The sequence below is a fragment of the Oryctolagus cuniculus genome, chromosome 11, assembly GCF_964237555.1.
Source record: "Oryctolagus cuniculus chromosome 11, mOryCun1.1, whole genome shotgun sequence".
NCBI lineage: Eukaryota > Metazoa > Chordata > Mammalia > Lagomorpha > Leporidae > Oryctolagus > Oryctolagus cuniculus.
In genome coordinates, this window is record NC_091442.1 from 106,840,651 (window position 1) to 106,861,724 (window position 21,074).

General features: G+C 44.4%; 1 protein-coding gene across 12 annotated transcripts in view; it reads right to left on the bottom strand.

Moving 5' to 3' along the window:
• GLT8D2 (glycosyltransferase 8 domain containing 2) overlaps nucleotides 1-19,454 on the bottom strand; it is a 41,646-nt gene extending 22,192 nt beyond the window's left edge. For 4 of the 12 annotated variants that reach the window (XM_051845842.2, XM_008256997.4, XM_070052786.1 and 1 more), the window contains exons 1-3: nucleotides 19,113-19,393; nucleotides 4,583-4,629; nucleotides 2,710-2,802 (exon numbers count right to left, since the gene is read on the bottom strand). In XM_051845842.2, coding sequence (XP_051701802.2) covers nucleotides 2,710-2,802; nucleotides 4,583-4,601 — 112 coding nt within the window. In that variant the 5' untranslated portion in view covers nucleotides 4,602-4,629; nucleotides 19,113-19,393. Of the gene's footprint in view, nucleotides 1-2,709; nucleotides 2,803-4,582; nucleotides 4,630-9,865; nucleotides 9,928-18,250; nucleotides 18,323-19,112 lie in introns of all 12 variants that reach the window. The other 8 variants (XM_070052788.1, XM_070052787.1, XM_070052784.1 and 5 more) reach the window with 5 other exon arrangements.
• Nucleotides 19,455-21,074: the final 1,620 nt, after the last annotated feature.

A 21,074-nucleotide genomic window follows, 5' to 3' on the forward strand; every position in this document is an offset into this window, starting at 1 on the left:
TTTTCACAGCTGCTCCAAGACCTTCCTTGGAGAACGGAGTCTACGGTTAGATCCACCAACCCAACGTGTTAGTTTCTGGGTAGGCAGTGAAGCGTGAGGAGTAAAAGCCAGACCAGGAGGCAACATGCGCCCTCATATGGCTTCCTTTGTTCTCAGCTTTAAGACAGTTTATTGAGATACAATTTAGATGCTCTTGTGGGCTGAACTGTGTTGCCTTTCAGGTTCATATGCTAAAGTCCTAACCCCAGTAGCTCAGGATGTGACTGTATTGGGAGACAGGGCCTTTCAAGAGGCCATTTAAAGTGAGATCATTAGGGTGGGGCTTGAACCCAATAGGAGTGGCATCCTACCAAGAGGGAGCGATGCCAGGGCTGTGAGCATGGAGACAAGGCCGCGTGAGGACACAGTGGGAAGGAGGCATCTGCAAGCTGAACAGAGAGGTCCCCGGAGAAACCAACCTGTGGGTACCGCAGTCTTGGCCTTCCAGCCTCCAGAACCGCGAGAGAATACATCTCTATAGTTAGAGCCACAGGGTCTGTGGCATTTTGTTACGGCAATCCCAACAAACCAATGCAGGTTTCTTAAAACTCATCTATTGTAAGTGCTGATCCGATGGCAGGAGCCAGGTACTTATCATGGTCTCCCATGGGGTGCAGGGCCCAAGCATTTGGGCCATCCTCCACTTCACTCCCTGGCCACAGCAGAGAGCTGGCCTGGAAGAGGGGCAACCGGGACAGAATCCAGTGCCCCGACTGGGACTAGAACCTGGTGTGCCGGTGCTGCAAGGCGGAGGATTAGCCTAGTGAGCCGCGGCGCCGGCCGACTTTAGAACATTTTCATCACCAACCACTGATCTTCTTTCTCCTCCATAGATTTCTCTTTTCTACAGATTTTTGTATTAGAATCATATAACATAGTGTTTGGATCTGGCTTCTTTCATTTAGTATGTTTTTGAGGTTCACCCATATTGTAGCTGTGTCAGTGGTCTGTTCCTTTAAGTTGTTGGAAAGCACATCACTGGGTGTCAAACATGTGTGTTAGATGTACATGTTTAAACATACCACATGTGTGGACATACTACATTGCCTTTATCCACCCCGGTTGAGGTATGTTGGACTGTTTCCAGCTTGGGCCTATCGTGAATAATGTTCTAGGAATTTTCACATACAGTAAGTCTTTGTGTGAAAATCATTCTCTTCCCAGGTGCTCCTGATAGTCATTTAGACCATTTATAGATGTTTTCAGTTATTTTCAAATGATTTTCTTTTTTTATGACAGGCAGAGTGGACAGTGAGAGAGAGAGACACATAGAGAAAGGTCTTCCTTTTCCGTTGGTTCACCCACCAATGGCCGCTGCAGTCAGCGCACCGCGCTGATCCAAAGCCAGGAGCCAGGTGTTTCTCCTGATCTCCCATGCAGGTGCAGGGTCCAAGGACTTGGGCCATCCTCTGCTGCACTCCCAGGCCACAGCAGAGAGCTGGACTAGAAGAGGAGTAACTGGGACAGAATCCGGCTAGAACCCGGGACTAGAACCCGGGGTGCCGGCGCCGCAGGTGGAGGATTAGTCTAGTGAGCCACGGCGCTGGCCAAATGATTTTCCGTAATAACCAAAGGTAATGTCAACTTTGTGAGAATAGGGTCTCTAAGGTCCGGGTTTTTTAAAGTATCTTAGAGGCAGAGAAAGAGAGAGAGACAGAGACCGAGACACACAGAGAGATCTTGCATCCATTAGTTCATTCCCCACATGTCCACAACAGCTAGGGCTGGGTCAGCTAAAGCCAGAAGTCCATCCTGGTCTCCCATGCAGTTATGACCCAAGGGCTTGGGTCATCATCTGCTGCCTCCCAGGCAGATTACCAGGGAGGTGGACTGGGAGAGCCAGGATTTGAACTGGCACTCCAATATCGGATGCGGGCATCCTAGAGACTTAACCAGCTGCACCGCAATGCCTGCCCCTAAAATCTGGCTTTCTTAAAAAAGTGTGGAATCAGTGTATGTAATACACCATATTTTTAACTGTGTTTTGTCTTTGGCTGATGCAGCTACAGGGAATATTTTCTTTTCTGTATTTTCCATAAGTGAGTGTACTAGCTTGACTAGATAAGAAGTAGATGAGTTGAAGACAAAATAAACACACTAATGGCACTTTCTGATTTTTGTAGGGGTTGACTTTGTGTGCGTGCCGAGGTTGCAAAGGTGCCATCTCATGCAGTTTACCCCCGAGGAGGGCTCTGAGGGCAGCTGGAAGAGGACGTGGGGTCAATGAAGATCATTTTTAAGCTGAGAAGTGAGAGTGCCTGGGCCCTGATGGGAATGAGCCAGCAGGAAGAGGAGGAAGAGGGAGTTCTCATAAGCAAAAGGACGGGAGGCTTCAAGGAGATGGGATGCAGAGCAGTCCCTCAAAGTGTGGGCCAAGAGCCCACAGCACCCATCAGCACCCACAGGGAGCATATCAGAAATGCACATTCCAAACCTCTCAGGTGCAGCTCAGGACTGCAAGCCCACCATGTGCATGTCAAAAGTTTGAAGAGCACTGGTCATTGCAGAGCTCATGAGAACGGTTAGGCTTGGGTGGACATTGTACAAGGAGCTCCTTGCGAGCTGACCAACCGGTCACTTGTCTCTAAAGCCAGCCGCTGACATCAGCCAAGGAACACATTCGAACCACGGACCCAGGCGTCCCGTCCAGCGGATGCCACGCCTGCTTACCTGCTCCATTCCTGAGCACAGTCCCCTTGTGAACTTTCTTGTACAGAATCCCACAGAGCGTCACAATCAGAAGGAACAGCAGCACCTGATTAACTGAATAAACAGGGAAGCACATTAAAGTTTAGCCTACTGACTTGAATGCGTGTGGGACAGTGTAGCTTAGTGTGAGCAGCTGTCTTTCATAGCATTCAGGGGAACACGTGGCCACCTGACACTTCTTTGAGCAGAGAGGGCGTGTGGGAAAGTGCTCACCCGGGACACTGTTGCTGTTCAAGGATACACTGTAGCAATGTAAGTAAATTCAGCACCAAACCAAGGCAATCTGATGGCAGACGCTGCAATGTGCAGAATGATACCAGGCTGCCTTTGGGGCCACGTTCTGTGCATGCATATTTTGTTTCAAATAACAGCCCACATTTATGTAACGCTTCTTCCCAGCCTGTACTAAATATGAGCACATGTTCCCAGCTATTATAACACAGTGGCTTCTCAGCTAATTGGACTGTCAGCCAAGGGTGACTTGCCCTGGATAAAAGCTTAGACGATTCCAGTACATCTTCCAGTTCTAAGTCTCCAGGACCATCATTGGCAGATCAGTGATGCCTGCCCATGGAGTCTACTGAGATGTACTGCAGTGCAGAAGACAGTTTTCCTGAATTTGGAACACGTACCGTGGGTTGTGCATGAGCTGACTAGGGGAGGTCACGTGTACAGCATCAAGCAACATTAAATCACAGTGTGGGAAAGAAGTCTTCATGATTTCACGTGCGGGCGGGCAACGAAAGCTACCAAGAATGGAGCAACATTTTTATAATTGTATATATTTTATAACTACTTTTCTTTTCCTAATAGATCATGCTTTTTCCATTTATAATAAGGATTAAAATGTTCTATTAAGTGGTTTAGCTGTACATTTTTTAAAAATGAATCAGTCTAAAGAAAATAGTAAGGAATACATATTTTGAATGAAAAGTAAATTCTATTTGCAAGTTTTAAAGAGATAGACATATGTTTCCTCTCACGGTAAGTCCATTTCACTTTTTTAGAGGTTTATGTATTTGAAAGGTAGAGTGAGAGAGAGACAGAGAGAGAGAGAGAATATCTTCCATCTGCTAGTTCAGTCCCCCAGATGGCTGCAATAGCTACATCTGGGCCAGGTCAAAGCCAGAAGCCTGGAATGCCACCCAGGTTTGCCACATGGATGACAGGGACCTGAGCACTTGGGCCATCTTCCACTGCCTTCCCAGGAACATTAGCAGGAAGCTGGATCAGAAGTGGCACAGCCAGGACTCAAATTGGCACTCCAATATGGGATACAAGTGGTGGCTTAGCTCACTGTGTCACAACACCAGAGTCCACCTCTGACCAAAATATTTAACAACTTTCCGTGGGAATCATCCTGAAGTGATGATGCCAAAAACTGCCTGTAAGAAAACTACCCATAAAAACAAAATCTTTAAAAAGCCGCAACACGGAGCCAGCTCTGTGGCGCGGCAGGTCAAGCCTCCACCTGCAGTGCCAGCATCCCATCTGGGCACTAGTTCATGTCCCAGCTGCTCCACTTCCGATCCAGCTCCCTGATAATGTGCCTTGGAAAGTACTGAAAGATGGCCCAAGTGCTTGGGCCCCTTCATCCATAAGGGAGACCCAGAATATGCTCCTGGCTCCTGGCTCCTGGCTTCCATCTTGCCAGCCCTAGCTGTTGCGGCCATTTGGGGAATGAACTAGCAGATGGAAGATCTCCCTCTCTTTCTTTCCTTCTATCTCTGCCTTTCAAATCAATCAATCAATCTTTTTTAAAAAGCACCAACATCAAAACAGTCTATCAAAATATCTTTTATTAAAATCATGATTTTCAAAACTGTAATCTTACTTTTTCGTAACAGAGCCATAAGTGTTCACGCAGATAAGAATCGTGACCTGTGGATTAAAGAATAAAATTCTGTTTAAAAGAGAATCAATTCAAAAGTCACCAACAGGTGGTCAGGACTAAATCTCCTTCAAAAGCCTGATGTGTTGGGAAATGTGTGGTCATCTTGTCCCGCTGTGCATCTAGAATATTCTGGAAGAGAAATCTTTCTTGGACGTACAGCCACCTCTTCAAAAGTGATTCTTCAAGGTGAACACACCTACAAAGGGCCTGCAAGAGCTCATTTTTTGTTGTCAGGGTTTTTGTTTCTTCGTCTTACCTTCTCCAAAAACAGCTCTGTGTGCCTTCTGGGTCTGCAGAGCTGAGGGGGCTAAATGGAACAAACAGCCCCTGAGAGTGTCTCCTTCATCCCAAAGATCAACCCCATGCCTGTCTTTCTGCCCTCACAGCTTCATCCCTTTGGTACGGGGGGTTTCACGCCTTCTGGAATCCCTTGTGGAAACAGAACCACCCTTGACGGGAGCACACTTCGCATCCAATTCATCTGTTCATCATTCACTCATTCATTATTTTGTTGAGATCCTACTAAAAACCCAGCACTGTGCTACATGCTGGAGATGGCCAATAAAACAAAACAAGCCCAGGCCGGCGCCGTGGCTCACTAGGCTAATCCTCCGCCTAGCGGCGCCGGCACACCAGGTTCTAGTCCCGGTCGGGGCACTGGATTCTATCCCGGTTGCCCCTCTTCCAGGCCAGCTCTCTGCTGTGGCCAGGGAGTGCAGTGGAGGATGGCCCAGGTGCTTGGGCCCTGCACCCCATGGGAGACCAGGAAAAGCACCTGGCTCCTGGCTCCTGCCATCGGATCAGCGCGGTGCGCCGGCCGCAGCGCGCTGGCCGCGGCGGCCATTGGAGGGTAACCAACGGCAAAGGAAGACCTTTCTCTCTGTCTCTCTCTCTCACTGTCCACTCTGCCTGTCAAAAAATAAAAAAAAAATAAAATAAAATAAAAAAAACAAGCCTGATCCCCATCCTCATGGAGGCAGGAGGGTAAGTGCTATGTAGGAAACAACTCAGGCGTTAGAATAAAGATTAACCATGGGGGAGGAGGAGTGCATCAGGCGGAGAAATGGGAAAAGCCTCTCCAAAGAGGAGATGGCATTTGATGGGCAGGAGGAACAGGAGCCAGTTAAACAGAGAGCAGGCAGAGGAGCGTTCCGGGCAGAGAGCTGCTGGTGCAAAGGCCCTGTGGCTGGAAAAGAGCTCTGGGTATTTGAGGGTCCACGTGCCTAGGACAGAATGGACCAAGGGAAAGCCTGGAAAGGGCTAGAGATACAAAGAGACCAGACACCATGGTGCCTGGAGAGGAGCTGGATTTTATTTTAATTGCGTTCAAATTTCCATCCGTCTTGGACCTCGAGAAGCCCTAAGGCAATGTTTCCAAACATTCCCAAGGAAATTCTGATGGTAAAGGAGAGAGATTACTCAGCGTCACCCACAATAAGTACAAAATATCTTCCGAGTTTCTTGTTTCAAGTTTTATGTCAACTGTGCAGAATTACTCTTCATGGCTAGAGTTCTCCTGGGGAAGAAAATTGCTTTTGTTATGACAGCAAGGCCCTGTGTGCATAGGTAGGAAAGCGGGGGTGAGAGCAGGGGAAAGCTAAACAGGCCTGAATAAAAGATAAACAGGAATCCTGTGGTCTGACTACAGCCCAGGAAGAAATGCTATATGAGAAGAAAGATTCCATGGCTGGAGCTGTCACTCACCCACAAAATGGGCAAGTCCCCATGGCAGATAGGTCCCAGGTACTTTTCAATAACTGAGATGTCCAGTGCTCAATCCACAGTCCTCTGCTACTCTCTGTACCTTTGACCCCTATCCCAGCTGCACACTGCTCTTCTGCCTGCATCTGAAGACGCAGAGTCAATGTGTTTGGGGGAATTCAATGGTGGGGGGGAAGCCATGTTTCTCATTTAGGAAGTGCAGGACTCTGGGGAGATGCAATTGAGACAGAAAGTTCCCAGGGAACTGAAAGTAAGAAAAATTGTGGTGATAGAGCAATATACAGTCAGCCCTTCATATCCACAGGTTTCATCTGCAGACTGAAAATATTTGGAAAAAGAAGTTGCACTGTATTGCACATGTGCAGACTTTTTCCTTGCCACACTTCACTAGACAAGGCAGTATAATGACTATTCCCATAGCCTTCACATTGTAGAAGGTATGAGTAGTAATCCAGAGGTGATCCAAGTATACAAGAGGATGTGCATTGCTTTTATGCAAAGATTGTGCCATTTTACATACGGGACTTATATAATATGGCCTTTGGCACCAGCCAATCAAAACAGGTACCAGCTACTGACGGCTTGAGCAGACCCACTTTCATGTTCTAACAAACTGCAACTCTGGCATCTACACGATGTCAATTCACATGAATACAGCACATATTCAAATAAATAGTTAAGTACAGGAGATGCTGTGCACACACACACACACACACACGAGATGCATTACATTCTAACAAGAAATGAGAACCATCACTGTCACATCATCAATCATTCTCCTATTCTATCAGGCCAAGTTTTTTACATGGAGTTCTTGGTTTCACATGAGACAAATTCAGGGTGAATTCCAAGAGGCCAATAACTAGATTTATTCCAGCAACAACTTGTTTTAACAAAAGAAGCCAACTGCTTCTTCAGAGAACAGGGAACCAGCACCATGAGAGCTATTTTTCTGCCAAGGTATTTGATACATGCTGACAATGTAGTTTCTTTGTGGTCTGCTAGATCCCATCAATTTCCTACTCTGAATTTCCATAACCAGAAACAGCACTACACCCTGGGAAATGCAAATGTGCTGTGTGAGAAACACAGACAAGCATCCCTGCTTTTTTTAAGGATTTATTTATTTATTTATTTGAAAGGCAGAGAATCAGAGAGGAAGGGAGGAAGGGAGGGAGGGAGGGAGGGGGAGAGAGAGAGAGAGAGAGAGTCTCACATCTGCTGATTCACTCCTCAAATGACCCCAATGCCTGGGGTTGGGCCAGGCTAAAGCCAGGAGCCAGGAGCTTCTTCAGGATCTCCCACTTGGGTCTCCCTCTTGGGTGCAAGGGCCCAAGCACTTGAGCCATCTTCCACTGCTTTCCCAGGCACATTAGCAGGAAGCTGGATGGCAAGTGGAGCAGCTAGGACTTGAACCAGAGCCCATAAGGGATGCTGGCACTGCAGGTGAAGGCTTAACCTGCAGTGCCACGCACCGGGCCCCCTGTTTTTGTGTTTTAAACACACTTCCTGTGGCACATTTACTCGAGGCATATCAATTCCACTTCAAAATTCGACTTGATGAGGGCTGGCATTGTGGTGCAGGAAAACTGCCACTTGTAATACTGGCATCCCCTATGAGAGAACCAGTTTGAGTCCCAGCCATCCACTTCCAAGCCAGCTCCCTGCTAATATGCCCGGGAAAAGCAGCATGCCTGGGCCCCTGCCACCGACCTGCAAGACCCCAGATGGAGTTCCCGGATCCCAGCTTCATCCTGCACCAGCTCTGGCCTTTGCGGCCCTTTGGGGAGCTAACCAGGGGATGGAAACACTCTCTCTCTCATTCTCACCCCACCTCCCCACCACTCTGCCTGTGAAATGAATTTTTACAAATTTTAAATGTTTTTACTTGATGATTTTGAAGTCTTTAAAATCTATATCCATTAAATTCATTTTTTGGTTGTATAGTTGCATGAATTTTAACACATGCATGCCTTCTAACAACCCCACAAGCAAGGAGAGAACCATTGCAAGCCTCCTAGGGAGCTTTCTTCTGTTGGCAGCCTCCCTAACACCTGATTTCTTGGCAACCACTGACGCGTTCCCTGTCACCATAGTTTTGCCTTTTCCAGAATGTTAAATAAATGGAATCATACAGAGTGTGATATTTTGAGACTCTCTTTTGTCACTTCGCCTTATACCTTTGGTGTTCATACTTGCTGTTGCGTGTTTGTATCTTTTTATTGTTGAATAATATTCCACTCTACAGATATGCCACCGTTTATTTATCCATTTACCCATTGAGGGATATTTAGATTGCTTCTGGTGTTTCCTAATTATGAATAATAATTCCGTAACATTTATTTGCTTTTGTGCAAATGTAAACACCCAGAAATGACACTGCTGAGTCATTTGTTAGCTATATGTCCCACTTTCTAAGAAACTGCCAGGGGCCAGTGCTGTGGCATAGCGGGTAAAGCTGCTGCCTGTGGCACCAGCATCCCTTAGCACTGGTTTGAGTCCTGGTGGCTCCACTTCCAATACAGTTCCCTTCAGGATTTAACCCAAGCCGTCTAACATGAGACAGAGGTGTCCCAAGCAGTGTGTTAACTTCTGTGCCATAATGCCTACACCCCCCACACCCCTGCACCAAATGCACACACCAGGACCATTTGTTGAAAACACTGTCCTTTTTATAAGATTGAATTTTTTAAAAATATTTCATTCCAATTTTAAAGTTTCCAAAAAGGATGTGATGACTGTCAAGGGGGTTGGATCTGGAGGATGAAATGTGTGCAAGAAGGGAGGGAGATCAGCAGAGTTTCGATTTCTTTCCTGCCCTCCCTACAAGAAGGTTTATAGACCCAGAGAATCATCAGGACTACAGCATCACATATTCCAGAATGCTCTCAGAGTAGATTCAAGACCCAGGAAGTGGCTGGCGCCACAGCTCACTAGGCTAATCCTCCGCCTGCGGCTCTGGCACCCTGGGTTCTAGTCCCGGTTGGGGCACCAGATTCTGTCCCGGTTGCCCCTCTTCCAGGCCAGCTCTCTGCTGTGGCCAGGGAGTGCAGTGGAGGATGGCCCAAGTGCTTGGGCCCTGCACCACATGGGAGACCAGGAGGAAGCACCTGGCTCTTGGCTTCGGATTGGCGCAGCGCGCCGGCTGTGGCGGCCACTTGGGGGGGGTGAACCAATGGAAAAGGAAGCCCTTTCTCTCTCTCTCTCTCTCACTGTCTAACTTTGCCTGTCCAAAAAAAAAAAAAAGAAAGAAAGAAAGAAAAGAAAAGAAAAGAAAACGAAATCCAGGAAGCAAGGAGAGGGTGACCTCCATCCATGAAAAGGTTTCAATCAAACATTTCCCCCAATTTAAACCCTGTCTCAGCACTACATTCTAGAGTACTTTGTGCTCTGAATTCAAGAAGGCAAACCAACTCTATGTTCTCAAAACATAGCAGTTGCACCCTGCTTCCTGTTTTTCCTAGTTTGCAGTTTATCTTCCTACAAGCTTCTTAACGATACCTTTGATACTCATTAGAAGGCATAGTGAGCATTCACAGAAACACAAGATAGCAGGGCAGGCTCTGTGAAAAAAAAAAAAAAACAAAGTTTAACCAGGAGATAAGAACTGTAGATAAATAAAATTCATCTTAGTCTGGAAACTCAAATTTGATTTTGTCACACTCACTTCTTTGCAACATTTTGCCAACAACCTCAAGAAGTAGAAATGGACTTCCTTTATTGTTTTAAGTTAATTTGCCATAAATAACAATTTGTCTTGAAGACACAAAGTTTGTTTTAAAATTAAGTCCATCCTCCTTAGCTGTGGTCCTTCGAAAGAAGCTCTGACTGTGACATTTGCCAGCAACCAAGGAGTGACAGCCTTTGGAACTGGCAAGGCAACGTGCCCGAGCCAGCTTCCAGGAGCCAATCAGGCAAGGTCGGAAATCTGCACCCACTGGTGGTGAGAACTTGTTGGCAGTGAGCTAGCAAACCTCAACAGAGGCTGGATTCAAGTGCTTTGCTCACTATGAACAGCAAGTGACAATGTCCCTTTTATTTTCCCGGATGCGGACGGCACACCCAGGCATTTGCCACTGCCCTTCTCCTCTTCCCCTCTTGACTCGGGACAGAATCGAGGCAGAACAGTGCGTGGGCTGGTTCAGGATTCTCCCGAGGCCGGGTTTTGGGCACACTTTCTCCACGCATGCGTTCATCTAACTCGTGGAGATACAGTAAGCCTAGAGTGGATTTTGGCTTCTCTACTGCTGGATGAAGGACGCCATCTGGTACCATGAGAGAGGGAGGTGTGGAGCAGAGGGCAGCACAGTTCCAAGTCCCTGAGGCATGTCCCTCCCTGAATGTCCCAGTTACCCAGCCAATAAAGTTCCCTTCTTTCTCTCTAAGCTGCTTTGAAATGAGGTACACTTTCTTGCAATCAGGAATCCTTATAGATCCATTTGATGTAGGCAGAATGGTGTGCAAACATGGGGAGAGGTTGTTTTCTTTTGCTTAAAAGGCAGAGTAAGAGAGCGAAGACCACACACAATCACACACACACACACACACACACACACGCATGACGAGAGAATCTTCTATCCACTGGTGCACTCTTCAAACACCTGCAATAGATGGGGATGGGCCAGGTCAAAGCCGGGAGCCAGGAACTCCCATCTGGGTCTCCCGCATGGATGCAGGAGCCCAAGCACTTGGACATCTTCTGCTGCTTTTCTGAGTGTGTTAGCAAGGAGCTGGATTAGAAGCAGAGAGGAGACTTGGTCCTAGGCACTCTGAAACGGGATATGGATGTCCCAAGCACAAGTTTAACCGGCTGTGCCATGGGACTTACCCTGGGGAGAAGTGTGTAAAGGCCAGATAACACAGTAACAACACTTACTGAAATTTGAATTTGTACACAGCTTTAAGTTGGCAATTTAGGTATGTTATTTCCTGTGATTCTTATAACACATTTCAGCTGTTCCTTTTTTTAAAAAAAGATTATTTAATTGAAAGGTAGAGTGACAGAGAGAGAGACAGACAAATGGATAAAGAGAGAGAGAGAGAGAATTTCATCCACTGGTTCATTTCCCAAATGGCTGCAACATCTGAGTCTGGGCCAGCTAAGGCAAGAAGCCAGGAACTCTATTCAGATCTCCCACATATATCGCAGGAACTCGAGTACCTGATCATCACTTCTGCTTCCCCAGCACATTAGCAGGTAGATGGATCAGAACTGGAGCATCCAGGACTCACAGTCACTCTGATACAAGATGCCAGTGTCCCAAGCAGCAGCTTAACTCACTATGCCACAATGCCTGCTCTGGGTGGATATATTACCATCTCCATTTTTCAAATGATAAAATTGGGGCCCAGAGAGGTTCAGTAACTTGCTCAAAATCACACAGCCAGTAAAGAGTGGAGAGGGAATTGGAAATTAGAGCTTTCTGTTGCCAAAACCCTCTAACCACAAGGTCCTGAAGCTACTGAAGGGCCATTTTGTCCACATCAGGGGGCAGGCCACAGATCTCACTGTGTGCCCATGGCATTCCACAGCTCCCAGGCAAGGCTGGTCAGCTTTTCCCTGAGGGCTCCGTTACTGTGACTACGAGACCACACCAGAGAAGCAGTAAATGTTGACATGTCCCTCCCTATCCCACATGTTGCCAACTGAGAGATCTTATTAAGGTGAGACAAGAGGCTTCAGGAGAATGAAGAGGGTTCCATGCTAAGAGAAATAAAAAAGAGCTGGTATAGCCATCCTAATATCCGACAAAATAGACTTTAACACAAAAACTGTTAAAAGAGACAAAGAAGGGCACTATGTGATGATTAAGGGATTAATCCAACAGGAAGATGTGACCATCATAAATGTATATGCACCCAATCACAGGGCACCTGACTATTTAAAAGAAATGTTAATGGATCTAAAAGGAGACATAGCTTCCAACACAATAGTAATGGGGGACTTCAATACTCTACTTTCAGCAATGGACAGAACAACCAGATAGAAAATCAACAAGGAAACAAAAGAACAACAGAGTTAATTGACACTAGAGACCAAAAAGACCTAATGGGTATCTACAGAATTTTCATCCTACAGAGCAGAATACACATTTTTCTCAGCAGTGAACTTTCTCTAGGATAGACCAAATGCTAAACCATAAAGCAAGTCTCAGCAAATTAAAAAAAAAAGTGAAATCAAACCATTGATCTTCTCTGACCACAATGGGATGAAGCTGGAAATCAACAATTCAAGAATCTCTAGAACATATCTAAACACATGGAGATTGAACTACATGCTCCTGAATGATCACTGGGTCACTGAAGAAATCAAAAGAGAAATCAAAAAATTTCTGGAAATGAATGAAGATGACAATACAACATATCAAAATTTATGGGATACAGCAAAAGCAGTGTTAAGAGGAAAGTTTATAGCAATTGGTGCCTATGTCAAGAAATTGGAAAGGCACCAAATAAGTAAGCTATCAACGCATTTCAAGAAGAAACAACAGCCAGCCAAACCCAAAACTAGTAGGAGAAAAGAAAGAATTAAAATTAGAGAAGAAATTAGCAAAATTGAAATGAAAAAAACACAGAGGATCAGCAAAAGAACTGGGTTTTGAAAAAAATAAACAAAATTGACATACTTTTGGCCCAACTAACCAAGAAAAAAAAAGAGGGAGAAGACCCAAATCAATAAAATTAGAGATGAAAAAGGAAATGTAACAATAGACACCAAAGAAATAAAAAGAATCATCAGAAATTACTACAAAGAATTGTATGCCAACAAACTGGGAAACCTAAAAGAAATGGATAGATTCCTGGACACATACAACCTATCTAAATTGAGCCATGAAGACATAGAAAAGCTAAACAGACCCATAATCAAGACAGAAATTGAATCAGTAATAAAGACCATCCCAGCAAAGAAAAGCCCAGGACCAGATGGCTTCACTGGTAAATTCCACCAGACATTTAAAGAACTAACTCCAATTCTTCTCAAGCTATTTAAAACAATCGAAAGGAAGTGAATCCTCCCAAACTCCTTCTATGGAGCCAACATCACATTAATTTCTAAACCTGAAAAAGAAGCAACACACAGAACTACAGACCAATTTCCCTGATGAACATAGACGCAAAAATCCTCAACAAAATGCTAGCCAATCAAATCCAACAACATACCAGAAAGATCAATCACCTGGACCTAATGGGATTTATCCCATGTATGCAGGGATGGTTCAACATTCGCATATCAATCAATGTGATATATCACATTAACGAATTGAAGAACAAAAACCATATGATTATCTCAATAGATGCAGAGAAAGCATTTGATAAAACACAATACCCTTTCATAATGAAAACTTTAAGCAAATTGGGTATAGAAGGAATATTCATCAACACAATCAAGGCAATTTATGACAAACCCATGGTCAGTATCCTAGTGAATGCAGAAAAGTTGGAAGCATTCTCACTGTTACCTAGAACCAGACAAGGATGCCCACTCTTACCATTGCTATTCAATATAGTCCTGGAAGTTTTAGCCAGAGCCATTAGGTAAGAAAAAGAAATCAAAGGGATAAAAATTGGGAAGGAGGAAGTCAAATTATTCCTAATTGCAGATGACATGATTCTATATATTGAGGATCCAAAGACTCCACTAAGAGATTATTGGAACTCACAGAAGAGTTTGGTAAAGTGCCAGGATATAAAAACAATACACAAAAATTAATAGTCTTTGTATACACAATGTTATGTCTGAGAAAGGACTTCTAAGATCAGTCCCATTCACAACAGCTACAAAAAAAATCAAATATCTTGGAATGAATTTAACCAAGTATGTCAAAGATCTCTAAGATGAGAATTACAAAACATTAAAGAAAGAAATAGAAGAAGATACCAAAAAATGGAAAAATCTTCCATGTTCATGGATTGGAAGAATCAGTATCATCAAAATGTCCATACTACTGAAAGTAATTTACAGATTTCATGTGATACCAATCAAAATACCAAGGACATTCTTCTCAGATATAGAAAAAATTATGCTGAAATTCATATGGAAACACAGGAGACCCCGAATAGCTAAAGCAATTATACAATACAAAGCTGGAGGCATCAAAATACCAGATTTCAAGACATACTGCAGGACAGTTACAATCAAAACAGACTGGAACTGGTACAAAAACAGATGCATAGACCAATGGAACAGAATAGAAACTCCAGAAATCAAACCCATGCATCTGCAACCAACTTATCTTTGATAAAGCAGCTAAAATCAATCCCTGGAGCAAGGACAGTCTCTTCAACAAATGGTGCTGGGAAAACAGAATCTCCACATGCAGAAGTATGAAGTAAGACCCCTACCTTATACCTTACACAAAAATCCACTCAAAATGGATTAAAGACCTAAATCTACAACTGAATACCATCAAATTATTAGAGAACACTGGGGAAACCTGCAAGACATTGGCATAGGCAAAGACTTTTTGGAAAAGATCCCAGAGGCACAGGCAATCAAAGCCAAAATTGACAAATGGGATTATACCAAATTGAGAAGCTTCTGCACTTCAAAAGAAACACTCAACAAAGTGAAGAGGCAACTGACAGAATGGGAGAAATTATTTGCAAACTATGTAACTGATAAAAGATTAATAACCAGAATACATAAAGATATCAAGAAACTCAACAAGAACAAGACAAACAACCCAGTTAAGAAATGGGCAAAGGACTTAACCAGGCATTTTTCAAAAGAGGTAATCCAAATGGCAAACAGACACATGAAAAAATATTCACAATCCCTAGCCATCAGGGAAATGCAAATCAAAACCACAATGAGGTTTCACCTCACCCGTTAGAATGGCTTTCATAGAGAAATCAACAAACAACAAATGCTGGTGAGGATGTGGGGAAAAAAGTACCCTAACCCTCAGTTGGTGGGAATGTAAACTGGTACAGCCATGGTGGAAGATAGTATGGAGATAGTTCAGAAATCTGAATACAGACCTGCCATATGACCCATCCTGGGAATTGACCCAGGGGAAATGAAATCACCTTATGAACAAGTTATCTGTACCCCATGTTTATTGCAACTCAACTCACAATAGCTAAGATATGGAATCAACCCAAATGCCCATCAACTGAAGACTGAATAGAGAAATTATAGGATATGTACACCATGGAATTCTACACAGTGGAAAAAAACAAAATGAAATCCTCTCTGGCAACAAAATGGATGAAACTGGAAAACATCATACTTAGTGAAATAAGCCAGTCTCAAAAGGACAAATACCATATGTTTTCTTTGATCTGTGATATCCAATAGAGCACCTAAAAGGTAATCTATTGAAGTGAAATTAACAATTTGAAATGTAGTGACTTTGAACAGCCATTGTCTTCACTGCTGAGCAACAGTTTTTTTTTTCCATACTATTTGTTGAACTCCTTACTTAGTATAGAGTTAATTGTATGTGTTATAAAGTTAATTGAAAATAGGTCTTAGTAAAAAAAAATTAGAATGGGAATAGGAGTGGGAGGAGGAAGAGGGGTAGGAGTGTGGGTGGAAGGGTGGGTATGGTGGGAGAATAACTATGTTCCTAAAGTTGTATTCATGAAATGAATGAAGTTTGTATTCCTTAAATAGAAGGTTTCTGGGTGAAAAAAAGAAAATAAGGTTTTGTGTGGAATAAATAAAATAGTGCATGTAAAGCTCCTATAAAAGTAAACAACAGGCACCCCGTCAATATCAGCGATTATAATTATGTGAGCTGAAGGAAATCACTTCACTTTTCTTTGTCTGTTTCCTCATTATATTTGAACAGACAACTCTAGCAGATCTAATGTCCTCAGACTTTACATGTAAACATGTTACTTTACATGTAACCTTCAAAGGGGCAGATATGAATCTGACTTCAAAAAAGTGGCTGAGGAGTGGATGCTCAGCCTAGCTACTAAGATGCTTGCAGCCTTTCTCAGAATGCCAGGATGTAACTCCCAGTTCTGGCTCTTGGCTCCAGTTTTCCACCCATGTAGATCCTTGGAGGAAGCCGTGATAGCTCAAATGTCTGGGTTCTGCTACCCAAGTGGAGACCTGGATTGCACTCGTGGCTCCTAGCTCTGGCCCTGGCCCAGACACAGTCATTGCAGACAACTGGGGAGTAAACCAGCACTCGTATCCTCCAACTCACTGTCTTTGTCTCTATCTCTGTCTCTCTCTCTGCCTCTCAAATTTAAAATAACTTTTAAAATTTTTAACTGATTGAAATCAGAATAATCAATATTATAGAAATGTATATACTAACCAAGACAATTTACAGATTCAATGCAATTTCTATCAAAATCCCCATGCCATTTTTCACAGAAATAGAAAAAAAATCCCAAAATTTATATGGAACCACAAAAGACCCCAAATAGCTAAAGCAATCTTGAACAGGAACAAAGCTGAAAGCGTCACACTTCCTGGCTTCAAACTATATTACAAAGCTATAGTAATCCAGTGTAGCTCTGGTGTAAAAATAGACACATAGACCAATGGGACAGAATAGAAAGCCTAGAAATAAACAATCCATATATGATCAATTAATTTTCCAAAAAGGCACCAAGAACACACAATGTGGAGAAGGTAGTCTCCTCAATAAATGGTTCTGGAAAAACTAGATATCCACATGCTAAAGAATACAACTGCATTCTTATTTCACATTATTCACTACATGCAAATCAAAATTGATTATACATTTATTTTTATTTGTCAATTAATATGCATGTTATACATAGTCATGAGGTACAGTATAATATTTTCACACAGGTATATAATGTGCAAATAGCACATATGTGCATATTAACCACACATTAAATAATTAAATGTAGGATGTAGAATGGTAAGACTAAAAGAAAATGAACAAAACTCCATGGCATTGGTCTTGGCAAAACACCAATAGCACAGGCAAGTTGAAAACTAGATGCCTGAAGACACTGCATGGGGATCTGTTTCACTTGGTGCTAAGCAATTTGGGCAAACTGTGGTCAAACCTGGAACGGATATTTGGAGACCCGGCGATAGCTACGGGGATTCGCTCTGCTTTGGAAAAGGCAAAAATGGGAAGGACTCTTCAGAAAAACACTCCAACAATCAGAACCCCTAAGTTTCATTATTTATTTATTTGAGAGGCAGAGAGACAGAGTCAGGGACAGAGAGATAGGGATAGAGAGAGACAGAGTTCTCGCATCCTGGTTCACTCCCAAAGACCCACAACAGCCAGGACTGCGCCAGGCTGCAGGTGGAAGCTGGGAACTCAATCCAGTTCTCCCACGCGAGCGCCGGGCAGTGAACCAGCAGACAGAAGATCTCTGTCTTTCCCTCTCTCTGTGTCACTCTGCCTCTCAAATAAATAGAGCTTCTAAAGAAAGAGCTATCCCCTAGGGATGTTCATTAGTCACAAAGTAGGATTTCATAGAGGGAACCATCAAGAAAACTACCATGGTCAGAGCAGCGACCCACCAGGCGCTCTGAGAAATGTTAAATGATACTTGCTAAAATGGTTTGGGGATCACCTGTTTGGAACCCCCTGTGTTAGACAACCTTAAGTGGGTTAAACAGCCTTAAGCAGTTTCTCTCCTGGAGTACTGCAAGTGAGGACTGGAGCCAGGAGCAGTCCCTTTCGTGGTCACTAGAGAAGCTCGCCTTGCCTGAGGCCTCCCTTACTTTGCAGACCCTCCCCTATGTCTTCTCTAGGGAGGGTGCCATCTATTTCCCATTTCACAGAGGATGCGATAGAGGCACACGCTGAGGCAGTAATTCGCCCAGAGTCAAGCTTACAAAGCTTCTCAGTGCCAGCACAAAGATTCAGCCCTGGGAGTCTGACCGGCCCCCCTTCCCCCCACCCAGCCCACGCGCCCACTACTGCAGCTCACCGTCAAGCGGGGGATGGGAGTCCTTTATGTAATACAGAAAGGGTCTCACGCAGAAGTGCAATGCCAAAACACCTGAAGGAAAAGGAAGAGACAAAGCCCAGCTCCCCAGCCAATCTCACTTCAGACATCTGACTGCACAGGGCCAGCGAAGGCAACGGTTTTTTTCCACAGTACATCCCGATGCTTACATATCATGGAGTTCTCTCAGCTACTCTGTGCTAACTACCGCTTTGTAACTTACGTTCACGATGTATCAGGCTATATTAGGCATGTCCAGTCTACCTTGCTTGCACTTAAAATGAACACGAGACATACTTCGAATGTTAAAAAGCATTTTCCACCGGAACCCCACAGCTACCGCCCTTACTCGAAGCCTCACTGAGATGTCCACGACTCGGGCTACAGGCCCTCAGGACAGCCTCCTAGGGCAGATTCTGAAAACCTGAATCACAGCTCAACTGGATCATGAGTGGCTCAGAAACGAACCTGTGGTAAATGTTAGCCTTCAACACATCCTATGTAACTCCTGATTTCTGTGCTTAAAATCTGACGCAAGTGGGGATATCACGCTCAGAAAAAGGGCTCAGAGTTGGGTGGATAAACCCGGGTCTGGGAGAGCAGTCCAGGACTTGAAAAACTTGCACATTTACTACCCTGGATTTGCTGCCATGGCAAAAAAAGAGAAAGAGAAAAAGAAAAAAAAAAAAAGGTCCCCTTGGAACGCTTGGGGATGGGGACTTGGGAAGGCCAAGTTTTGTGGGACAGCCTGACATTGCTGATTTATGAGTCTTCAGCCAAGACTGCTGTGGAGGGGCCGGGGACCAGGGCAGGCCTGCAGCTGCTTTTCAGCGTCTCTGTTTACCTGGCGAACGGTGAGGGAGGGCGGGGGGCTCCCGGGTCCTGAAGAGCTTGCCGGGCAGAGCGTTCCAATCGTGGCTGGCCCGGGGCGGCGGTTGCGGCTAAGATCCCATTGGAAATCCCAAAGGGCTGGAGAGCCCCAAGGCCAAAGTGACGTCTCCAAGCGAGTATTCCTCCCCGCCCCGCACCCCGCTCTGCCTGCGTCGACCGGAGAGCGGCTCGGGTTTCTCCCAGCCCGGAGCCGAGCAGCTGGGAAGACGGGCCGGCGCGGCGCGGGCGCAGGGGGGCGGCCCTTGAAACGGTTTCCAGATGTGCGGGGCGGGCGGGGCTGCGCCGGCGAGCGCTTCGGCTGGAAGAAGAGCAAATGCCCGCAGGCTGACTTTCCGAACAGCAGAAGTGAACTACGAAGTGCTTAATGCTTTTGAGGGTCTGCATCAGAATCACTCGTCTGAAATGCAGCCGATCCCAAAGCAAAACCCAGACACACAAGGTGTTTGTTTAAAAAAAAAAAAAAAAACATTTTTTTTAAAATTTATTTGAAAGGCAAAGTTACAGGGTTGGGGGAGGGAATGGGAAGAGAGAGAGAGAATTGTCTTTCCACTGCTTCACTCTGCAACCGGCCGCCAACAGCCAAGTCAGGGCAACGTAGGTACAGGGGTCCAAGTACCTGGGCCATCTTCACTGCTTTCCCAGGCGCATTAGCAGCGAACTGGAGCGAAGTGGAGCTGCCAATACTCCAACCTGCACTGGGATGCTTGATACTTTGGTCCCTGCACCCACGTGGGAGACCCGGAGGAAGTTCCTGGCTCCTGGCTTTGACCTGGCCCAGACCTTCTCAAGGGCATTTGGGAAGTTAACCAATGGATGGAAGATCTCTCTCTCTCTCTGTAACTCTGCTTTTCAAATAAATAAAATAAATCTTTTTTTTTTAAGAAAAGCACAAAGAGGTAAAATTTATTTTACACAGTGGATGCAAAATGCAATCTTTTTTTAAAAAAAGATTTATTTCTTTACATGAACTGCAGAGTGACAAAGAGGGAGACAAATCTTCCATCTGCTGGTTTACTCCTGAAATGCCCACAACGGCTCAGGCTGGGCCAGGCTGAAACCAGAAATCTGGAAATCTATCCCCATCTCCTATGTGGGTGCAGAGGCCCATGTCCTTGAACCACCTACAGCTGCTTTCCCAGGTGCATTAGCAGGGAGCTGGATTGCAAGAGGTGCAGCGAGAACTCAAACTGGCACTCATATGGGGTGTCACAGGCATCACAGGCAGTGGCTTAATCAGCTGCGCCACAAAGCCAGCCCCTTGATTTTTTTGATTCCACATATAAGATCACACGGTATTTATCTCTCAGTGTATGATTTATTTTACTTAACATAATGTCTTCTAGGTTCATTCATTGTGTCACAAATGACAAGATTTGAACTTTTTTTTTTAAAGGCTAAATAGTATTTTATCATGAACAAGGGTCTTTAAAAAGTGCATGGAAATGTGTACTATGAAAGAACCGTGCATGGATTTCAATTTTTTGCACCAAAATAAACTTGTCTTTTAACTTGATTTTCCTCAAATTTTTTGAAGTGCTTTTGTATATATTCCACATTTTCATTCTAGAAGCTGTAGAACACATACACAAAAGCTATTCCCGTATCTTGGCTATTATGAATACCACTGCAATGAGTGTGGGAGGGCAGATATCTTTTCAAGATACAGCACTGATTTTACTTCCTTTGCATAGGCACCCAGAAGTGGCACTGCTGAGTGGCAGTTCTATTTCTCATTTCTTGAGAAGCTGTACTGTCTTCTATAATGGATATATTAATTTTATTATTGCTGAATAAAGAAGACCCAAAGTGTAAGCTAGTGAAAAGAATTCTAAGACTAAGTTATTCATAATGTTTTAAGATTTATTTACTGGCCGGCACCGCTGCTCACTAGGTTAATCCTCCACCTTGCGGTGCT